Genomic DNA, 18912 nt, shown 5'->3' on the forward strand with positions numbered 1-18912 from the left:
CTCATCAGAGCTCTACAGCAGCCGCCTGACCGCCCCCTGGGAGCCCAGACTTTAAACCCGGAGCCTCACAATTATCCAGTCCATCCGGGTCACTGTGGAGCGATCCTCCAACTTAACAAGCTCGTTGGCCGGGGCAGCCCGCAGCGCGCTCTCTTGAGCTGAGAGATCTTCACCACTACAGAATGAGACCCCTTGGTCTCCGACACAGATGGCGACTGTGGCCCAGCCGACAGCCCTGTTGGTAGAAGGCTGGTCTGGATACCTTTATTTGTTTGTTGTTGTTGGTTCTGTTCTAGTTTATGTTACTGGTTCTCCTTGGTCGGGGGGAAATGGGGAGCTGGAGCGGGGGCTCGGGCGGGGGGCAAGGGGGAAACAAAAGTCAAAATACAACCTGACGGGGCGCTCTCCTCCCTGCTCGGTAGCTCCGGGGCAGTGGCGAGAGGGCCTGCCGAACCTGTGGGGTTCCCAGCGCCGCAATACAAAAGATGCAGGGTAAAGTCGTTTTCGAACCCATCCAATAATGTCTCAACCGGATAAGGAAATCTCGTTCCTGACCTGGAACGTTCAGGGTCTGAATTCCCCCCGAAAAAGGAAGTCCGTGGAGCATAGACTCGCCCAACTGGCACCCGACATTATTTGCTTGCAGGAGACGCATCTTCTCAAAGGCGACGAACGCCGCATAACCTTTCAACGCTACACCAAAAGATTCTTCGCCTCTGCGGATCTTAAGAAGAGAGGGGTTGCCATTCTACTAAGCCGGGACTTGCCCCTAACCAATATAACCACCAAGCGTGACCCCGAGGGTCGTTATCTCCTGCTAAAAGGCCTCTTGGTAGAACTACCCATCACCATCGTCGCTATATATTGCCCAAACACCGGGCAAAGCACATTCCTCCGGAATCTTCTACCAACACTTGCTGCCTTCGCTGAAGGTCGCGTATTTATAGGGGGCGATTTCAACTTAACCCCCGACCCATACCTGGACAAATCGCTCCCTCCATCGAAAGAGGATTTCAGCAAGGCCCTTGCCATGGCAGAATTCTTAAGGGAAACCGACACTATAGATGTGTGGAGATTGGCCAACATGGGGAAAAGGGACTACACTTTCTTCTCCCACGTGCACCTGGGTCACTCACGGATCGATCTGCTCCTGATCTCAAGCATCCTTATACCCTGCGTCGAATCCATCCAAATCGGGCTTAGAGCCCTCTCGGACCATGCTCCAGTCATATTGAACTTGAGGGTATCATGCCTCCCGGAGCCACCCCAGAGGCAATGGAAACTGCAAGATCACATTCTATCGGACATCACAATCAGAAAAGAAATTGCGGAAGCCCTCCAAAATTATTTCAGGGAAAACACCACCAAAGATTCCTCATTGGCCACGATCTGGGACGCCATGAAACCTGTCATCAGGGGCACGGCGAACGACTGCACAGCCCGACTCAGACGACGTGGCAAGCTTCAACAAGACGCACTGGAAATGGAGGTGGCAGAAGCGGAAAGCATCCTTAAACGTGGCCCGAACAGGAAAGCGAGCCGCATGCTCCAGAGGGCGAAGCGCTCCCTAGAAATGCATCTGGCCGACAAAGCGGCCAGGGCCCTAACGTACACTAAACAGTTTTATTATGTGCACAGCAACAAAGCAAACCGGCTCCTGGTCCACAAACTAAAAAAGCTACAAACAAGAAACCTCATCCACAGCCTCGCTGATGCGCAAGGGACCCTCCGCTACTCTATCAAAGAGAAAATTGAAATTATGGCTTCTCATCACAGAACGATCATGTCGGGTGTTCCCACGGCCGAAACAGCACAAGCTAAATATCTGGCAGAAGCGCAAATCGCCGTTCCATGCCCGCAACTTGAGGCCCTGGAGGCCCCCTTCTCGGCAGAAGAAGTCAGTGAAACCATAACTAAACTGAAAAATTCTACCCCTGGCCCGGATGGGCTCACAGCCCAATTCTACAAAAAATTTTCATATATCCTATCTCCCCACCTGGCTACCCTATTCAACTCATTCCTATCCTCAGGCACGACCACCCCCTCCATGGAAGAGTCGATAACCGTCCTACTGCCGAAGCCTGGAAAGGACCGGAGCCAGTGCGCCTCCTACAGACCTATCTCCCTTTTGAACTATGACGCAAAAATTTTCACCAAAACCCTCGCGAACAGGTTGGCCCCCTTGCTTCCTTCAATTATCCACCCGGACCAGACGGGATTCATACCCGGTCGCTGCACCCATGATAACATAAGGAGAACCATCAACGTCATCGACTCTGCCAACAGGAGGGGGCAGGCATTGATGGTATTATCATTGGACGCACACAAAGCCTTTGATATGCTTGACTGGGGCTACATCCGAAACTCACTCTCACATTTCGGCTTCGGCCCAAACTTCATAAAATGGACATTAGCTAACTACCAACATCCCTCCACCAGCCTCAAGATGAATGGAGTCAGGTCCGAAACGATCAAAATCTCAAGAGGCACTAGACAGGGTTGCCCCCTATCCCCCCTGGTATTCGCCCTCTCCATGGAGCCATTCGCGATCAGGGTTCGCCACAATGCAGGGATCCAAGGTCTGGTAATCAAGTCCCAAACATATAAAGCCGCCCTGTACGCTGATGATGTCCTTCTCACTTTAACCAAGCCAGAGGAATCCATGAAGGCCCTATGGAAGGAACTGCTAGAATTCGGGGAAGCCTCAGGTTTTAAGGTTAACCTCACCAAGTCTACAGCACTAAGCATCAACCTACCTAGCGAGCTATTATCAAACCTGGAGAAAGAATACCAGATCCCTTGGGCCAAAAAGAACCTCCCGTATCTGGGGGTCCAGCTTCCCGGTGCTTTCAGCAGATTGTATAGAGCCAATTTCCCGGCACTTCTGAAAGAATTCAAAGTCGATCTCATACGCTGGCAAAAGCAGGAGATTTCCTGGTTCGGAAGAATCACGGCCTTGAAGATGAACCTCATCCCTAGACTCCTTTACCAATGCGCTGCCATACCCACCACAATTCCGAAGCAGGAGATCCAGAAGCTACAAAAGAACATCATGAGTTATATCTGGGAGGGGAAACAGCCGCGCATCCCGCGAAGGGTCATGCTCCGGAGTCGGGAGACGGGAGGTCTGGGAGCGCCCGTTGCTGCAAGATATGTTCTGGCCGCACAGCTCTCGCCGGCGTTCGCTTGGCTCCCCGCCACCACTAAACCCCGCTGGCTGGAGCTGGAGGAGGCCTGGAGTCCAAGCCCGATAACCTCGCTGCCACACCTGAAGGAACTCAGCGCTAATGAAGGCAGGGGACCCCTGGCGGCAACTGAATATACAGTAAGGAGTTGGAAGAAAGCGGCGCGACTGTGGAACCTCCGCGGCACGACGGGCCCACTCACCCCGGTTTGGGGAAACCCAGAATTCACCCCGGGCTGTAATCCCAGGAATTTCAGGAGATGGAAAAATGGAGGACTGGAGAGAATACAAGACTTCTATGAAGATGGAAACCCCCTGGACTTCGAGGCCTGCAAGGCGAAATTCGACGTGCCGGAGAGCGAGAGATTCAGATACACCCAGCTGCGCCACTGGCTCTCGGGCAGGGAGATTAAGCGCCACGGAAGCAGAGCCCTCACGGCCCTGGAACTCACCCTCACAGGGTCCCCGCCAAAGGGAAGAATCTCCATCCTCTACAAGCTCTTGGACAGAACGGACCCATCCCGCAAGGAGCCATATATGCTAAAGTGGGAAAATGACATTGGGAGGTCTATCGATTTGGAGGAGTGGAACCACATCTGGGCAAGAGCAAACAGAAGCTCGAAGTGCGTTTCCAACAAGGAAGGGGCATTTAAGGTATGCTTCAGGTGGTATCGGACCCCAGAGACACTCAATAAATGCAACCCCACGATTCCCCCGGCTTGCTGGAGAGGATGCCCAGACAAAGGCACCCTCTTTCATCTGTTCTGGTCATGTCCCAAGGCTACTCAATTCTGGAAATCAGTGCTGGATCACATCAATAAAATCACAGGACTCACTATCCCATGGGACCCGGGCATCGCTCTATTGGGATCATGCGGGGAGGGCCAATTCCCCCTCTCCGGGCACAGAGCAGAGCTATGCTCCCACCTGCTGACGGCCGCAAAAATCTCCATAGCTAGGCTGTGGAAAAACCCAGAGGGCCCGGCAGTACAAATGTGGTGGACGAAATGCTGGGACATAATCGCAGCGGAAAAAATAACTGCCCTCCGGTTCGGAAATAGAGACAAATTCTCCCAAACATGGGCTCCCTTTATGGATTTCACCCAGAAATTCCCAGGTTTAGCACGACAACCCCCCTCCCTGCCATGGATGGACAAAACTGAATAAACATAAAGGGGACAACGCAGAGCTGGAATACAGATTGGCCTAGGGTCCCGCCGGCTAATAAACCCAGGAATGAGGCATCAAGGCCAGGATAAGCTGACGCTCGCCGCTGCCCGCGCATGACTCAATGCCTAAAGAATATATAAGGATCCCCTTTTCGCCCGCCTGTAACCCATCACTGCCCACCAGGGCTAGACTAATCGCTTGCTTCTCCCCTTGAACTGCCCTCTGACCTGTTATTATTGTTGTTTGTTTTGAAGGACGTGGTCCTTGTTGTTTTACTACTTGCACCTCTAAGCTCAACCGCGCTGCCTGCAGCGCTCTTTATGTACTCGCAGCCACTCGATGCAATGTATGTACAAAACCAATAAAAATATATTTGGAAAAAAAAAAAAAGAAATGGTCTGATCTGGCAGAGAAGCCTTTGGTAATATCACAGCATCACAGTGACCTTGGCCACAGAAGAAGGGATGTGTAGCAGAAGAGGTGAGCCATGTGAAGCCAGAAGAGTGGTGTGCTACAGTTAGGAGAGAGTGATCAGGGCACTATATCCCTAGGTGCAGACTAATGAACAGTGCACCGTATACCTCGGGGAAGTGCAGGACACTCTAACCTTAGGTGCAAACTTGTGAGCTGGGCACCCTTTCCCTGGGTGGGGAAGGTGAGCAGAGCACCATGTCCACTTGACAAAGGGTGGAAAGGGTGGAAGCCCCAAATGCTGAGCGAGGCTGAGAGAACTTGTGGTCCCCAGAAGAAGTGATAAAGACTGAATGCTATAGCGTTTTAAACGGGAGATCTTGCTGTCAGGAACATTCTGAATGCCTTTTTGTTTGCTATGCTTACTTTATACTCCAGTGTTCAAGACTACTTTTCCCAAGAATCTTTGTTACAGCCATCCTGAACCAATTTCCATGCAATAGTCTTACGTTGTACTTTTGTTTAATAAAACCCTTTACGCTTATTCTGATGAATTTACATGGAACCTCTATTCATCCACTTGTCTGCCTGTTAACATTTTCTGTAGTCTGTGCCTCGTTGTTTCTCGTTGTTTCTGCTTGGCATCTCACATTGTGTAAACCCCACCCCCATTCTGTATAGTGCTTATTTGCTTTTTAAACGTTGGCTTGACTTTACTTTATAAATAAAAACTTTAAACTTTAAAAAATTGGTGCATTCAATTTATTGGCAATTAACCTATGCATGGCTGAAGCAACTAGAACTCACTTTTTGTATGGCCGGTGGTGTGAGCGTTTAGGGATAGACAGTAATTTGTGGTCTTAAAACATAATCTAGAATGGGTGGAGGGATAATCCCTTTTGTGAAGATCTAATCTGAGATGTGTGCTGGTTGGTTGGTGTGCTCAAGCGGAGGTTATGGTAGCTCTTTTAATAGCACTTTCTTAATCATTCTACTGCATGGAGGCCACCCTAAAAGCCACATCAGAAACTGAAGTCTCATATGAAATCCAATGTATTGGTGACATTAGCAAAGGCAGAAATCTTGTTCAGATGTGGTCACAAAAGCATGTTTTTGTGGCACTACTGCAGAAGAATAAATGAAAGTATATGGATGAAGCGTGATTTCAGAAATAGTCTTCACCAAAATATTATAAGCCTTCTAGATTTGTGATGGGCTTTCTTTTACAATTAAGGGGGATTTGACTAAAAGGCGCTCTACTACCCTCTTCAATCAGGTATATTGTGTCAATAAGGTATATTGTGTCGAATTGAGTAGTCATTTAGTTCAACATGGCTAAGCAGATGTTAGAATTTGCAATTAACCTAGCTTCTTCGATAATGCCATAGAAATCATAATTTGTGTTCACCATAATAACAGGAATGGCATTTCCCTCTTTTCCTATAACCTATCCGGCTTTTTGGGCCCCATGGGTTGTTCCGTCCCTCCCTGCCACTCCCCCACGCCTCCTCTCACCTTTTCATTTAATGTCTTGCATGTTCCCAGCACCGCCTTTGCAGAATGCTTAGGAACATGTCCGTTGAGTGCTGCTTCGTCAGCAGTGTCCTTTCACAAGGGAAACCCCTGTTACCACCCTTTTTTTAAATAGGGAATGGTTTGTCTGTTCATGGGTGGGACACCAGTTACCCAGTCCCCTTTTTTACTTTTCTGTTGCAAGAAAGTGGTCTGTGAAGTAGCAACCACGAGAAAGTGACCCAAGCCTGTCCTTTCCATTATGCATAAACTGTAGTACATTGTTAGTAAGTAAATATGTCTTATGTATTGTAGTAGGAATTTATACTGTGCCTGTTACCACTCTAGTGGTCTCTCAGTACTGAGGATTGTCCAGGTGGATATTGCCTAGTGTGCCCATGCCTTGATTTCAAGTACTTTGTGGTGAGAAGATAAGGGGGGTGGGTTCTGAGGGAATTGAAGAAAGCAGGAGCAGTAAGCACGCATTATGAGGGGTAGGTAAGGAAACGAAGTGAGGTAGGGTGGGCATTTGTGTTCATGGTTGGTTCCATGAGCACTCAACTTCTCTAGAAGATGCAGAAAATTAGCTATGATGGGCTGAAAGGCGGGTAACTTCAGAGGTGAATTGTTGCTGACAGATCTGGTACCACCAGTTACGCGTACTTGGTGGGAGTGCCATTGGTTGCGTGATGAGCTTGAGATGCAGTCAAGCAGTCAGATCTAGTTTGTAGCCTGGTTGGATTGGGTGTGTTTAAGCTTCTCCAATACACCCACCAAGGATAAATCCTGGAATTGCCAAAGCATCTGAGGTCTTTGCATATAAGTCCAAAATAACTGTAAAAATTAAGACTATGAGGTGAAAGGTTAGGGGGTAGAGGAAAGTGGCCATTCGAACCGGTGGAGCCATTTTGCAGCCTATTATATAACTGCTATAACGGTTTGTCTGTCATGAACGGGCACTACAGTACACCATACTCTTGAGCAAATATGGGCATGATCCCTATGCAAGTGGATCTGTCTGGTTATGACCATTGCCCGTAGAGAATAAAGAAAACGGTCACCAGGTGAAAATAATTTGTGTTGAATCAACGACCAATTGGCATTCGTCACCCCACGATTGGGATTAGGGTCAGAGGGCCAGCAGGCCTTTACCAACTATGTCTCCCATGTCACGAGTTGCAATTGCAGCTACATTGTGCTGCTACATTTGCCTTCCAGCGGTGGCCCAATGTCTCCCAAAGCACACAAATTAGAAAGCGAATACCTTCACTAATATGTTCAAATCTGCCACGTGAACAGTTATAGAGTAAGCATAGTTTGTTGCAGGGTGACAGTACTATACAATGCCTGTGGTGCAAAAGGGTGCCCATTCACTCCACAATGTAGTGGGTACAGTGCAAATAAGCCATTTCATAATCTGGAATGATATCTTAATATTGGATTCTGTGGAATTCACATCAACAAGCCACACTTATCCTCCAGACCTGGTAAACCTACTGCTCTTTAAAAACACTTGGCAGCCTCATGTTGCCAGCAAACCTTCTTTTTTGCTTAATGTATCTTTTTTGAAGGCTAGTAACACATAGCCCCTTTAGTCACTCCCACAACATAACACAAATGAGGCAAATAAGGCAAATAGAGTCAAAACACATGCCTCACAAGCACTGAGCTTGAGGAACTAGCATATATGATGGACATCTCCATTAATTATTAGTTGCAGGGCGGTATTGTCATACGTATGTATAGAGGTATATGCTCTGATGGGTAGTTAACTGAGAGTAAGCAACTGTCCCATATAAAGTAAAACGGGCTAGCGCCATTACTCTGTGACCTTGCTATGCATATATCATTTTCTGCAGCACCCATAAAACAAAAACTCTTTGCCTTAAAATTAGGAGCAGCCTGTTTTTTTTTCATTTTTCCAGCAAAGTTTATAATGCGTAAAATGGTTAGTAGTTTATACAGGTTTTTTAAAAGTGTGCGGTTCTAGTCTGCTTTAAAGTTTGTTTATTTCTCAGTAGTCAAGAAAAGTGTAACATAGGTTTTAAAATGTGTGCAAATGACAATATAGCTTGATTGGTACCAACATGTAATATGAAATTGTTTTGGTTACAGAATTTACTGGAAGCCAACAGACACTTAATTAGAGTACAGGATGTTGCTCTGCTAAGCTGCCGAAATGAAGAAATCAGTGCGTCACTGAGGTAAACAAAATGGAGACTGCATGTAAGCTTTGAAAATGCTTTTAAAGTTTTAGACATATGTCACGACTTCCTGTTTTTGTTACTAGCAATTTTGTCACTGCTTGCCACTGTTCAATAGATTGTCCTTTTCTTTCTTTGCTGAGGCAATTCTATTCAACATTTCATTTTTTTTTAAAACATCTTTATTTGTAGGTTTTGAGGGACATGGGAGACAGCACAGTAAGACAAATATAGGCGTGAACGGATGTCATGAATTATAGACAAACAAACATAATGAATCAGCATACACACATAGGATTATTATACACTGCCTGAACATATTGGCTGGCGGCGCCAAGGTCCGTGTCCAAGCCTAAAGCAGAGCTAGGTATTTATATAGCTTGGTCTTATGCGCGTATACTCTATAAAGGGAAGCCAGGTAGCCACGTAGGAAGAGTATCTTCCTTCTGCCAGGGGCGTAATATTTTCCGATGCCAGCATCTCCCATATCTTCCCCCACCACATGCCAAACACCGGCCCGTCTGTAGTCTTCCAGTTCCGGGCTAAGGCGATTTTGGCCGCAAGGAAAAGATAAGTAAGCAACCTGGCTTTGCGATCCATCAAAGGATAAAGCCCATCCCTGCAGTCCCCCAATAAGACAATCAACGTGTCCAGAGGTCAGTCATGCGATAGAACCTCCTTCCAGTAGGATTGGGCTTTAGGGCATTGCAACTGCATGTGGAAATAGGTACCGCTTTCCTGGCAGCCCCTCCAGCAATTCTCAGGTTACGAGGGAGCCATGCAGTGGAGTCTGTCTAGGGCGTAATAACATTAGTAACAAAGCTTGAGCTGGCACTCCATATCCATGGTACACCTAGAAGCCCTGTGGTTCTGTTCCCAGATGTGATGCCACAAGTTCTCTTTAATTTCCCTCCCATCCCACGATGTAAGGGAAGCGTTCTTGTGGGTCTAAGCTGTCTAGCAGATTATAAAGTCCTAAGACTCTGCCCTTGGATCTGCCTGCCAAGTGTGTACGTTCTAAAGCATTCAGGGCTTCAGTACCCCTCTGTCGAACCATCAGGTGTGACTCCCAGAGTCGCAGTTGAAGGTGGCGATAACCTTTCCCCTTCCTGCATTTCGAACCCATGTTTGCACTCCTCGAAAGTGAGCGGGGTCCCGCCGTTGAAACGTTGTCGAAGTTCCCTCAGGCCCCCCGCTGTCCAAGCTGTAAATGCTGCTGCATGTTTGCCCGGGGTAAACTCGGGATTGTTGACCACCTATGATAAAGGGCCTAATCCTGTGGGAGTGTGCCATCGTTTAGTAGCTAAGTACCAACACCTAAGTGGCACTGTTGAGCAGCCCAAGATGGCTACTTAGCTTTAGAGCTCCGTGCGGCCTGGCCAAAAATCTGCCTACAACTGCGGTTTCTGACAACTTTGCAGCCCTACATTAGGAGGAATCACGATTGTGCTCCAGCTGCCTGCTTCGCTTCGATTCCAGCCCGAATTGGCCACGGGAAACCTGAAAACGAGACTCCTCGCCCAGCTGACTGGCAGCCTGCAGGGCCCTCCGTGCGCGGTCGGCCCTCTGCCTCCTCCTCCTTGCCGGCTCTCTACTGAGGCAATTGGCGACCGCAAGACCCGGTGCCTGCATGGTGCGTCTCCGCTGGGGGCCTGCGGTTTGTGCCTGGCGCTGGGCATCTGGAGCGGGACCTTGTCATCGGCTGCGGCGGCCCCCCTCCGGGGTGCGCTGTTGCGCGGGAGGCCGCCGCGGGGGCCTGCACCGGAGTGCGCCCCATCTCCTTGCCTGCGTGCTGGCTCTGAGGCACTTACATCGCTGGGGCGTGCGGTGGCTGGGCTGGTGCCTGGCTGCCCCCTGGACATTGCGGCCCATGTTCCTGGGACACGGACCCCTGGACGCCAGGTGAGGTGCGGAGGGTGGTGGTGCCCGCATTGTGCCACCGGCGGTACTGCCACTCTGGCCCCCATCTTCCAGCTTTGCAGCCCTGAGAGGCCTTCCGCTCCGCCCGGGAACCTTCTTGACTGCCCACCTTGGCGGGGGCCACAGGAGGGCTTGCCCACTGGTCACCTCACTGGATTTTGCCACTGAGGCACCGGACTGCGCAGTGATCCCCCCCGGGAGTGTACTGGGGGTGCAGAACCCCTGAACTGGTGGGGTCATAAACTATTACCTTCCTACCCATTCCATCGGAGGTGCCTACTACATGGGGCCCGGCGCAATGCCCCTTGGTCTGCAGGAGGGGTGAGCTCTTGCACTGCAACGGCCACACATTTCGCTCAGGAAACTTCCTGTGTTTCCGAGCCAGCTGCCTAGCCTTGTTGGCCCCTGAGTAACTCGGCGCTCTTGTCATTGCTGTTGCCCTCTGGCCTGTACTACATCCGCGGCTTGCCCATACCATCGCCACGTGTGCAGTGCCTGATATCGATCATCGGCTGGACCCTCCGTGGCCCGCCTATCCCACCTGGGACACCTGGGCCTCCGGAAACAGCACCAGTGATGCCCAACAAATCCAGAAGGAGCACGAAGGGGGGGGGGGGGCATGGACAAATTTGCTAGGACCGTCCCGAGGTCGGAATCTGGCCCCTCCTCATCTCTACTGGAGGAATCTGAACCGGACCCTCATCCCTGCGCGGTGGCCCCTGACTTGACCACACTAATGGAAACTATGGCCAAAAACTTTGCATCATTCCATGAAAAACTAGATGACATTAATGCCAATGTTGCCTCACTGAAAACACGTGTGGATCAGGCGGCCACCAGAATCACAGATGCAGAGAGTAGAATACCTACGACCGAGGATGATATCCAGGTCCTGCAGAATACAGTTGCCTCCTTATCACGCAAAATGAAAACCATGAAAGCAAAATGTGATGACTTGGAATCGCGCTCTCGTAGGAACAACCTACGTATTATTGGGGTCCCTGAAAACGCCCTGAAGGGGCGCATGGAGGACGCGGTTGAGGCCTTGCTCAGAGAACTCCTCGGCAACCCAGATCTCTCACCCTATTTTACAGTGGAGCGTGCCCATTGAGCCCTCTCACCACTCCCCAAGCCGGGCGACATCCCAAGGCCTATCATTGCCAGGATTCTAAACTACCGCGATAGAGATCTCATCCTCCGTCTGGCGCATGAAAAGGGAGGCTTATACCATCAGGATTTTCCCTGATTTCTCGATAGCGGTGCAACAGGAGAGACGCCAATTCCTCAGGGTCAAGAAACTACTTCGTGAACGAAATGTCCCATATGCCATCCTGTTCCCCGCACGACTTAAGATTACGCAAAATGGCAAACTGTATTTCTTTACTGTGCCTGAAGAGGCGGTGAAATTTATTGAAGCACACATCCCGCCTCATGCTCCGGATGGTGGCCGCGATGGTGAAGACTGACCTCGCGTATCATACCCTAAGGCGGCTTGATCTATCTAGTAATTTCCTTCTCTCAACTAGAATGTGTCAATGGCAATAATGTACTGCAACCTCCGCGATCTAAACCCTGTGTATGGTCATCCGGCCTGGGTCTCACCCTTGGTCCCTTGGACATTGATCTCCGTTTTTCGTTCAGAGCATGGAATTGGCCAAGACCTGTTGCTACTTCATCATTACCATCCGGTTCCGTCAGTGAACTGCTGAATTGGGGACCTGTCCTGAGATCCGGTTACCGCAGAACCTGACCTGACTGCTCCTGCGCAATACTCAAGTGGCCGTCCGGACGGCAACAGCACACCTCACTGCAATTGCAATGTTCATGTTTGGTTTGGTATTATTGTTGGTTGGCCCCAGTTGGGCCGGAGTATGGGCATATCCCCGTTGGATAGTGTCCTCCGACCTCCCTTGCTCAGGGAGTGTCGATCCATTTGGTGGCACCTGCACTTGTTCAGTTGGTGGCACATCCTTCTGGGGGGGGGTAATTCCCACTGCAAGTTTGGGGTGGGCAGTGAGGGTGGGGGGTGGTAATGGTGGGGATCCGGGGAACTGTATTGTAAATGACGGGGGCGGTTTGGCAGAACGCACGACATCGGGGCACCCCCGCGGGGGCTTTCTTAATTCACTGTGTAAGTTTCGACAAAGGTTGTGGGATGTACCTTAGTCTTCTGAAATGTCGACTATAGTGATGTCTTGGAATGTCCGGGTTTTGAGCAACTACACCAAAGCCCGTAAAATCATGGCCCACGCCAACAGGCATGGCTGTAAAATATTGCTCTTGCAAGAAACGCACTCTGAGGGCCATTTGGCTAGGTGCATGGCACCGTCGTGGGGTCCCCATAGATATTTCACCTCCTACTCGACCCGTGCCAGAGGGGTATTGACAATGATCCATAGGTCACTCATGTTTGTACTCCACAAGAACTATATAGACTCAGAGGGAAGATATATTATCCTACATTGCACAATAGCTAACAGGGAATACTTACTGGTTAACACGTATGGCCCCAATGTGGACTCTCCTGACTTTGTCGACCGGGTGGTATCCATATTATTGGGCTATGTGGGAGTGCAGATCATTTGGGCTGGGGACATGAACTTCATATTGGACACCACGCTGGACAGAACAGGCACTGCCCCCAGACTGCTTTCTAGTGCGGCACGTAGACTCCTGGTGCATAGCATGACGCTTGACGTTCGAGACACATGGCAGGTAATGCATCCGCAGACGCATGAATATACTCATTATTCCTCTGTGCATGACAGCTCTTCCAGAATCGACATGTTTCTTTTGTCTAGTACGCTGCTGGGGAGTGTGGTTGAAACTCAGATTTTGGCACGCACCCTATCGGACCACTCACCTATCCGGTTATCTATAGATTTAGGAGTCCCTGCCCCCACTATCAACTCATGGCGTTTCAAGTCCTTGGCCCTGCAGGACATAGTATTTAAGGCGGATATTCTTTCTGACATACAGCCCTACTTTGAGCTTAACTCACCCCAGTCCACTCCACTGGGGATCCGTTGGGAGGCCTTCAAAGTCTTCATCAGGGGAATGTCCATATCGAGGGAGGCGGGAGTTCTCAGAGCCATAAGAGCGGATCTTACCCGCTCTGAAGCCACATTACGTGAACTGGAGAGCGCGCACCCTAAATCCGTTGACCCGGCCACCCTCTCTCGAATCGGTGAGGAGCTCCAATTCTTTAATGAACAAGCCACCAGGGAAGTTCAATACTTCAGTCGCCCACAGGCGGCTCGCAAATATGGAGAAGGGGACAGGCCTGGCAGGACACTGGCTGCAGTGGCTAGGGGTGAATGGGGCCAAGCGCAGGTCACCAGCATTAAGGACAGATTGGGGTTGGAACGATGGACCGATCAACAAATTCTGGAAGTCTTTGCGGACTTCTACTAGGAATTATACTCCCAGCCTCCTGAGCATAGTGAGTCCCAAATGCGTGCCCTCCTCGAGCAGATCCCCACGACGATCATCTCCCCCACAACCTGAGACCAATTAGAATCCCCCATACTGCTGGATGAAATAGTTGAGGCTATATCCAAATTCTCCAAGGGAAAAGCACCTGGTCCAGATGGGCTGACAGCAGAGTTCTATCACGAGCACGTGGCCATTCTGGCCCCCAAATTGCTGGAAGTTTGGAACGAATCGCTTCGGTTGGGCGCCCTTCCTCCGACACTGCGTGAGACTGTCATTACGGTTCTGCTTAAACCTGGTAAACCGGCGTATGAGTGTGGATCTTACAGGCCCCTCTCATTAATGAATTTGGACACTAAAATCTTCGCCAAAGTGATTGCTAGCCGCTTTCTCCCGGTCATATCCTATATGGTACATGAGGACCAAACCGGCTTTGTTCCTGGTAGATCAACGTCCCACAATATTAGACGGCTGCTCAATGTCATGGCCCGCATTGACCAGGGCGCAAGTGCAGTTGCGGTCACGTTAGATGCCCAAAAGGCTTTCGACATGGTGTCTTGGAAATATACTTGGTTGGTATTGGAGACTATGTGGCTAGGGTTCGAGTTAACTCCTAGACGTCCGCTCTGTTCCCTCTTTCTAGAGGCACCCGACAGGGATGCCCATTTTCCCCAATCCTGTTCGCCCTGGCAATGGAGCCAATGGCCGACTATATCAGGGAACGGCACGCACACAAGGGGATACGGCTGAAAGACGCCCCGGAGATTGGCTCGCTGTACGCGGACGATGTATTACTTTTCATAAGAGACCCAGCTGATCATCTAGACCCAATCTTACGCAATATCACCCGTATAGGTACATACTCCGGATTCACTATAAACTATACTAAATCCGAGATCTTCCCCCCCTTACTAGCTCCACGATACAACCCGACACTGAGTATCCGATTCCGTTGGTCCCTGCAAGGAATTAGGTACTTGGGAGTCCAGGTGTCCCTGACCAAAGATTCGTTACTCGCAAACAATTATCGGGCTGTGGCGGAGCAAGCCGAGGCCAAAATTGCGCGCTGGCCCGCCCTTCCACTGTCACTAGCTGGTAGACTCTCACTGGTGAAGATGATCCTGCTTCCCAAGTTCCTATACATTTTCGGTAATGTCCCCGTCTGGCCAGGTAGGAGATACTTCGCGAACCTGCACAAATTGCTTGCCCAATTCTTATGGCACTCTGGAGCGGTGCATAAGAAGTGGTCAGACATGTCTCTACCCTATGACAGAGGGGGCTTCACAGCCCCGCACCTGCTACGATACTGGACGGCATCACAGGCACAGTTTGCATCATACTGGTATCCTGGGCCCCCACCCCGTCCTCAAGTCAAACTGAAGGTTCTGGCAGCAGCAGGCACTAATGTAATGTCTTTGCTTCTAAGCAGACGGTATGAACCGGACTCGCCCATTGATCTGGTCCAGACCACGGTGCAGGCCTGGGGCCAGATGTTTAAAACCTGTGACGAACAGCACCGTACTACAAGTGGCTCCCCGCCTGGAACCTTCCCGGACTGGAACCCACACATGACATCGCACTGGCACGACACTTGGAGGCCCTCGGATACCGTGCCCGCACTGATTTTTATCCAGAAGGGCAGTTCATAACTCCGCAAACGTGGAGGCTGGGGCACTCGGTTTCCATTATGGAGCTTCTGCAGTTCTACAGGCTCCGCGCTGCTTTTCACAATGCGTGGCCTGACTTTCCCGATGAACCCCAGGACTCCCCTGGAATTGCCTACATCGCTAACTCGGATGGCGCCCGAGGGGTGGTTTCATCATTGTATAAACTTTTACTGACTACTGCCTCTCCCCAACCATCCAGGGCCCGGGACGACTGGGCCTCTGAGCTAGAGGTGGAACTCACTGACCAACTGTGGGAAAAGATGTGCTCTCATACTAATGGGGTGTCCCTGAACTTCCGTTACCACACCATACAATATAAATTGCTCAACAGGCTGTATTACACTCCATGTAAAATTTTGAGGTTTGCACACTGATCCACGGCTCTGCCCTCGCTGCAGCGCGGAGGGTGCCGACCACCTACACATGTTTTGGAACTGTCCAGCACTGGTCACATTCTGGAGTAAGATCATAGAGACATTGTCTGCAATCACTGATTCTGTTGTCTATCCCGACCCGATGTGGGTTCTGTTTGGGGTGTGGGGACCTGGGGGGGCTAGGGACATGGTTAAGTTCCTGAACGTGAGCTGTGTGGTGGCCAAGAAGCGTGTTCTGCAAAGTTGGAGGAGCCCTACCCCTCCCACGTACCAGAAATGGTTGAATTTGCTCACGTGGTCTCGAAACTGCGAGGAAGAATTCCTGGGTATGCTCCCAACCCGTTCCCGTCCCCATAATATTTGGTCTGCTTTCAACAGCTACCTGAATAACTTAAATGATACTTCCTCGATGGACGAGTCCTCCCAGCCCTCTCCGTTAACTGCTTGAGATTTTGGTGCTCCATGATATGTCGCTACTTGACCACTGTTGCCTTTGCATATAAGCCCTTGGTATTCATCTATATGTGTACCAAATTTGTTTTTACTGCTCCAATGTATGTGTGTATGCTATCTGCCTCTGTCAACAAAAATAAAAGTTTTTTAAAAAAAAGTACCAACACCTGAGTGTATGAAGTATCGAAAACAGGAGTGCGGGTTTGATCGGGCTCCCGTTCACCTTGACTTACGGCAGCTGTTTCAGGGGGTTCGGGGTAGCTGCATGCTCCAGTTGCACCCACTTTGGGGTTTCCCCAGACTGACTCCATGTGAAGATGTGTGACAGTTGAGAGGCAAGGTAATAGCCATAAATGTCGGGGAACCCCAGGCTCCTAGATGTTCCCTACACATCAAAGCTTTCTTGGCTACCCTTGGTCTGTTATGTTGCCATATGTGAGCCAGAATATTCCCCTGTAGCCCTTGTAGCTTTAGGAGAGGAACAGCAGTAGGAAGGGCCAGACAGTGGTAGAGAAGCCTACAAACAATAGTTATTTTTACAGCCGTGATGCGCCCAAGCCATGACGTTGTTTGCTTGTACCACCTTTTGAAATCCGATTCCACCCCAGCGAATAAAGAAGGAAAATTGGCCAAATATACTGTTTTGATGGAGCAGGGAAATGTATTTAATTGAGCAAGTGTTCACCACATTGTCAGTGTCCCCAGGTGCTAACGTGATCACCCGGCCAAAGGATTTTGTGTGGTTAACGGTGAACCCAGAGAATCGACCAAAGCCCTTCAATTCAAAAAGCAGGGCTGGGATCGATTGCCCAACTTCCGTCAAGGAAATCAACACATCGATATTTTGCGCTCCCAACCCTGGTAAGGAATACCCAGCTGATTACACATTTGAGCGCTGGAGGATCCATCGAGAGAGCGAACAAGAGAGGGTATATGGAACACCCTTGCCTCGTGCCTCTGCAGATCTTTATTAAGGGGGTGGCCCTGCCGTTCACTAGGATCCGGATTATCAGGGACGAATAGATAGCCAAGACCGACTGGTGAAATTTCAGGCCTAGGTCCGACTTTTGGAGGACAGCCTCGAGGTAGGAGCAGTCCAGCCAATCAAAAGCCTTATGGGCATCGAGGGCCAGCAGGCCGGCTTTCGTTTGTTTTCTAACTGCTATCTCAACCAGGTTGAGGGCCTTCAGGATATTATCCTGAGTGGATTGGCGGGTGAAACAGCCGGTTTGGTCGGAGTGGATCAAAGTTGGCAAGGCCGGCATCAGCCTCGTAGCGAGTGTTAGGGAGAATTCTCAAGAATGTGCTAATTTCCCTTACCTTTTGAGACTGGATTTCTAGGATTTACATTTTTACCTGGAAAGTGTGTGAGCCTTTTTTTCCCACTCTTTCATGTATTTTGGTGTGTGTTTCACTTTTGTGTTCTTTGGATATGGAGTTATAAACAACTCCATAGGCATCACCCTTTTCTTGTGTGTCACACAGCACCTTCAGTGCAGTGGAACAGGGGTTTCTTTCAGACTCCCCAAGGTTTAAATACCTTCTCTGGGATTGACTACTGTCTCCCGGAGCATGTAAAGTTAAATTGACTTTGCTAGTCTTTTTAAATTCATAGACCCAGCACACACTATCTTCCTATAGAATGCTGGAGGGGTTGCCTAGCATCCCCTGTGTCTAAACACTCATGTAACCGTCAAATGTTACCCTTTCCTCGTGAAATGGCTGGTGGCAGTGTTTTTAGAACAAACTACCATGGCTAAAAATCGGGTCAGCCATGTTTTTCAATATGGTGCCCAGTAACCCTCTGCAAAACAGACTCTGGTCATCTTTTTTTCACCGTTTCTTTTAGGAAAGGTCCTTCTTGTGGTTAACTCTGCGTGCCAAACCAGGTTTGGTCCCTTTGTTCGATGCCCTTTGGCGGGCTTCAGTGCTGAAGCCTTCCTCTGGCGCCTGAGTGCCTGGGGTGGACAGGATGTGAGGGAGGTGCCCGAAACTCCCTGTGCTTAGTCTCCTAGGAGACCTGAATGCACTCTGGTGTGATTGGCTGGCTGACCATCCGGCAAGGACAGCCACCCTGCTAGGTGAGTGACAGCTAGGCTTGAATGAATCGGAGAAAACTGTTTAAAAAGCGAGTCTGCAGGACTGGAAGGCAGAGTCGACCACTGGAACAAAAGAACCGAAGATGAGCTGAATGAAGAAGATTGCTGCAACTCCTGGACCGTTGGTTTGCCCGGTGAGGCCCTGCTGCAGGTCCGAATTGCCTGAAACTCCATTGACAGAGAAGCCCCTTAAAGGATGACTTCTTCCCTTGAGCTGGTGGGAACAACCAAGTCGGAAGCCACCTGGACACCGTCTCCATACTGGTCAAATTTTCATCAGAGTGCTGTTGAAAACCGGATAGTCAGTGAGAAGGATACCAGTTTGTGGACTTTAAGGCACTCCCACCTTAAAACCGACGCTTAGCCAAGCATGTGGCCTCTTCCATGGGCAGTGCAGGAACCTCCTGACGTCCTCCTTCTTGTCCCCATGACTGAATCTCAGGAACAGCGAGATCTGCAGGAACTGCCAGGAACAACTGCCTCAGC

At 50.0% G+C, this 18912-nt stretch overlaps 1 protein-coding gene across 1 annotated transcript in view; it reads left to right on the plus strand.

Moving 5' to 3' along the window:
* ECT2L (epithelial cell transforming 2 like) overlaps nucleotides 1-18912 on the plus strand; it is a 2055529-nt gene that overhangs the window by 1891003 nt on the left and 145614 nt on the right. The window contains exon 21 of the mRNA XM_069608104.1: nucleotides 8393-8481. Coding sequence (XP_069464205.1) covers nucleotides 8393-8481 — 89 coding nt within the window. The remainder of the gene's footprint in view (nucleotides 1-8392; nucleotides 8482-18912) is intronic.

The sequence above is a fragment of the Ambystoma mexicanum genome, chromosome 4q (genome assembly GCF_040938575.1).
Source record: "Ambystoma mexicanum isolate Mex_15411 chromosome 4q, UKY_AmexF1_1, whole genome shotgun sequence".
NCBI lineage: Eukaryota > Metazoa > Chordata > Amphibia > Caudata > Ambystomatidae > Ambystoma > Ambystoma mexicanum.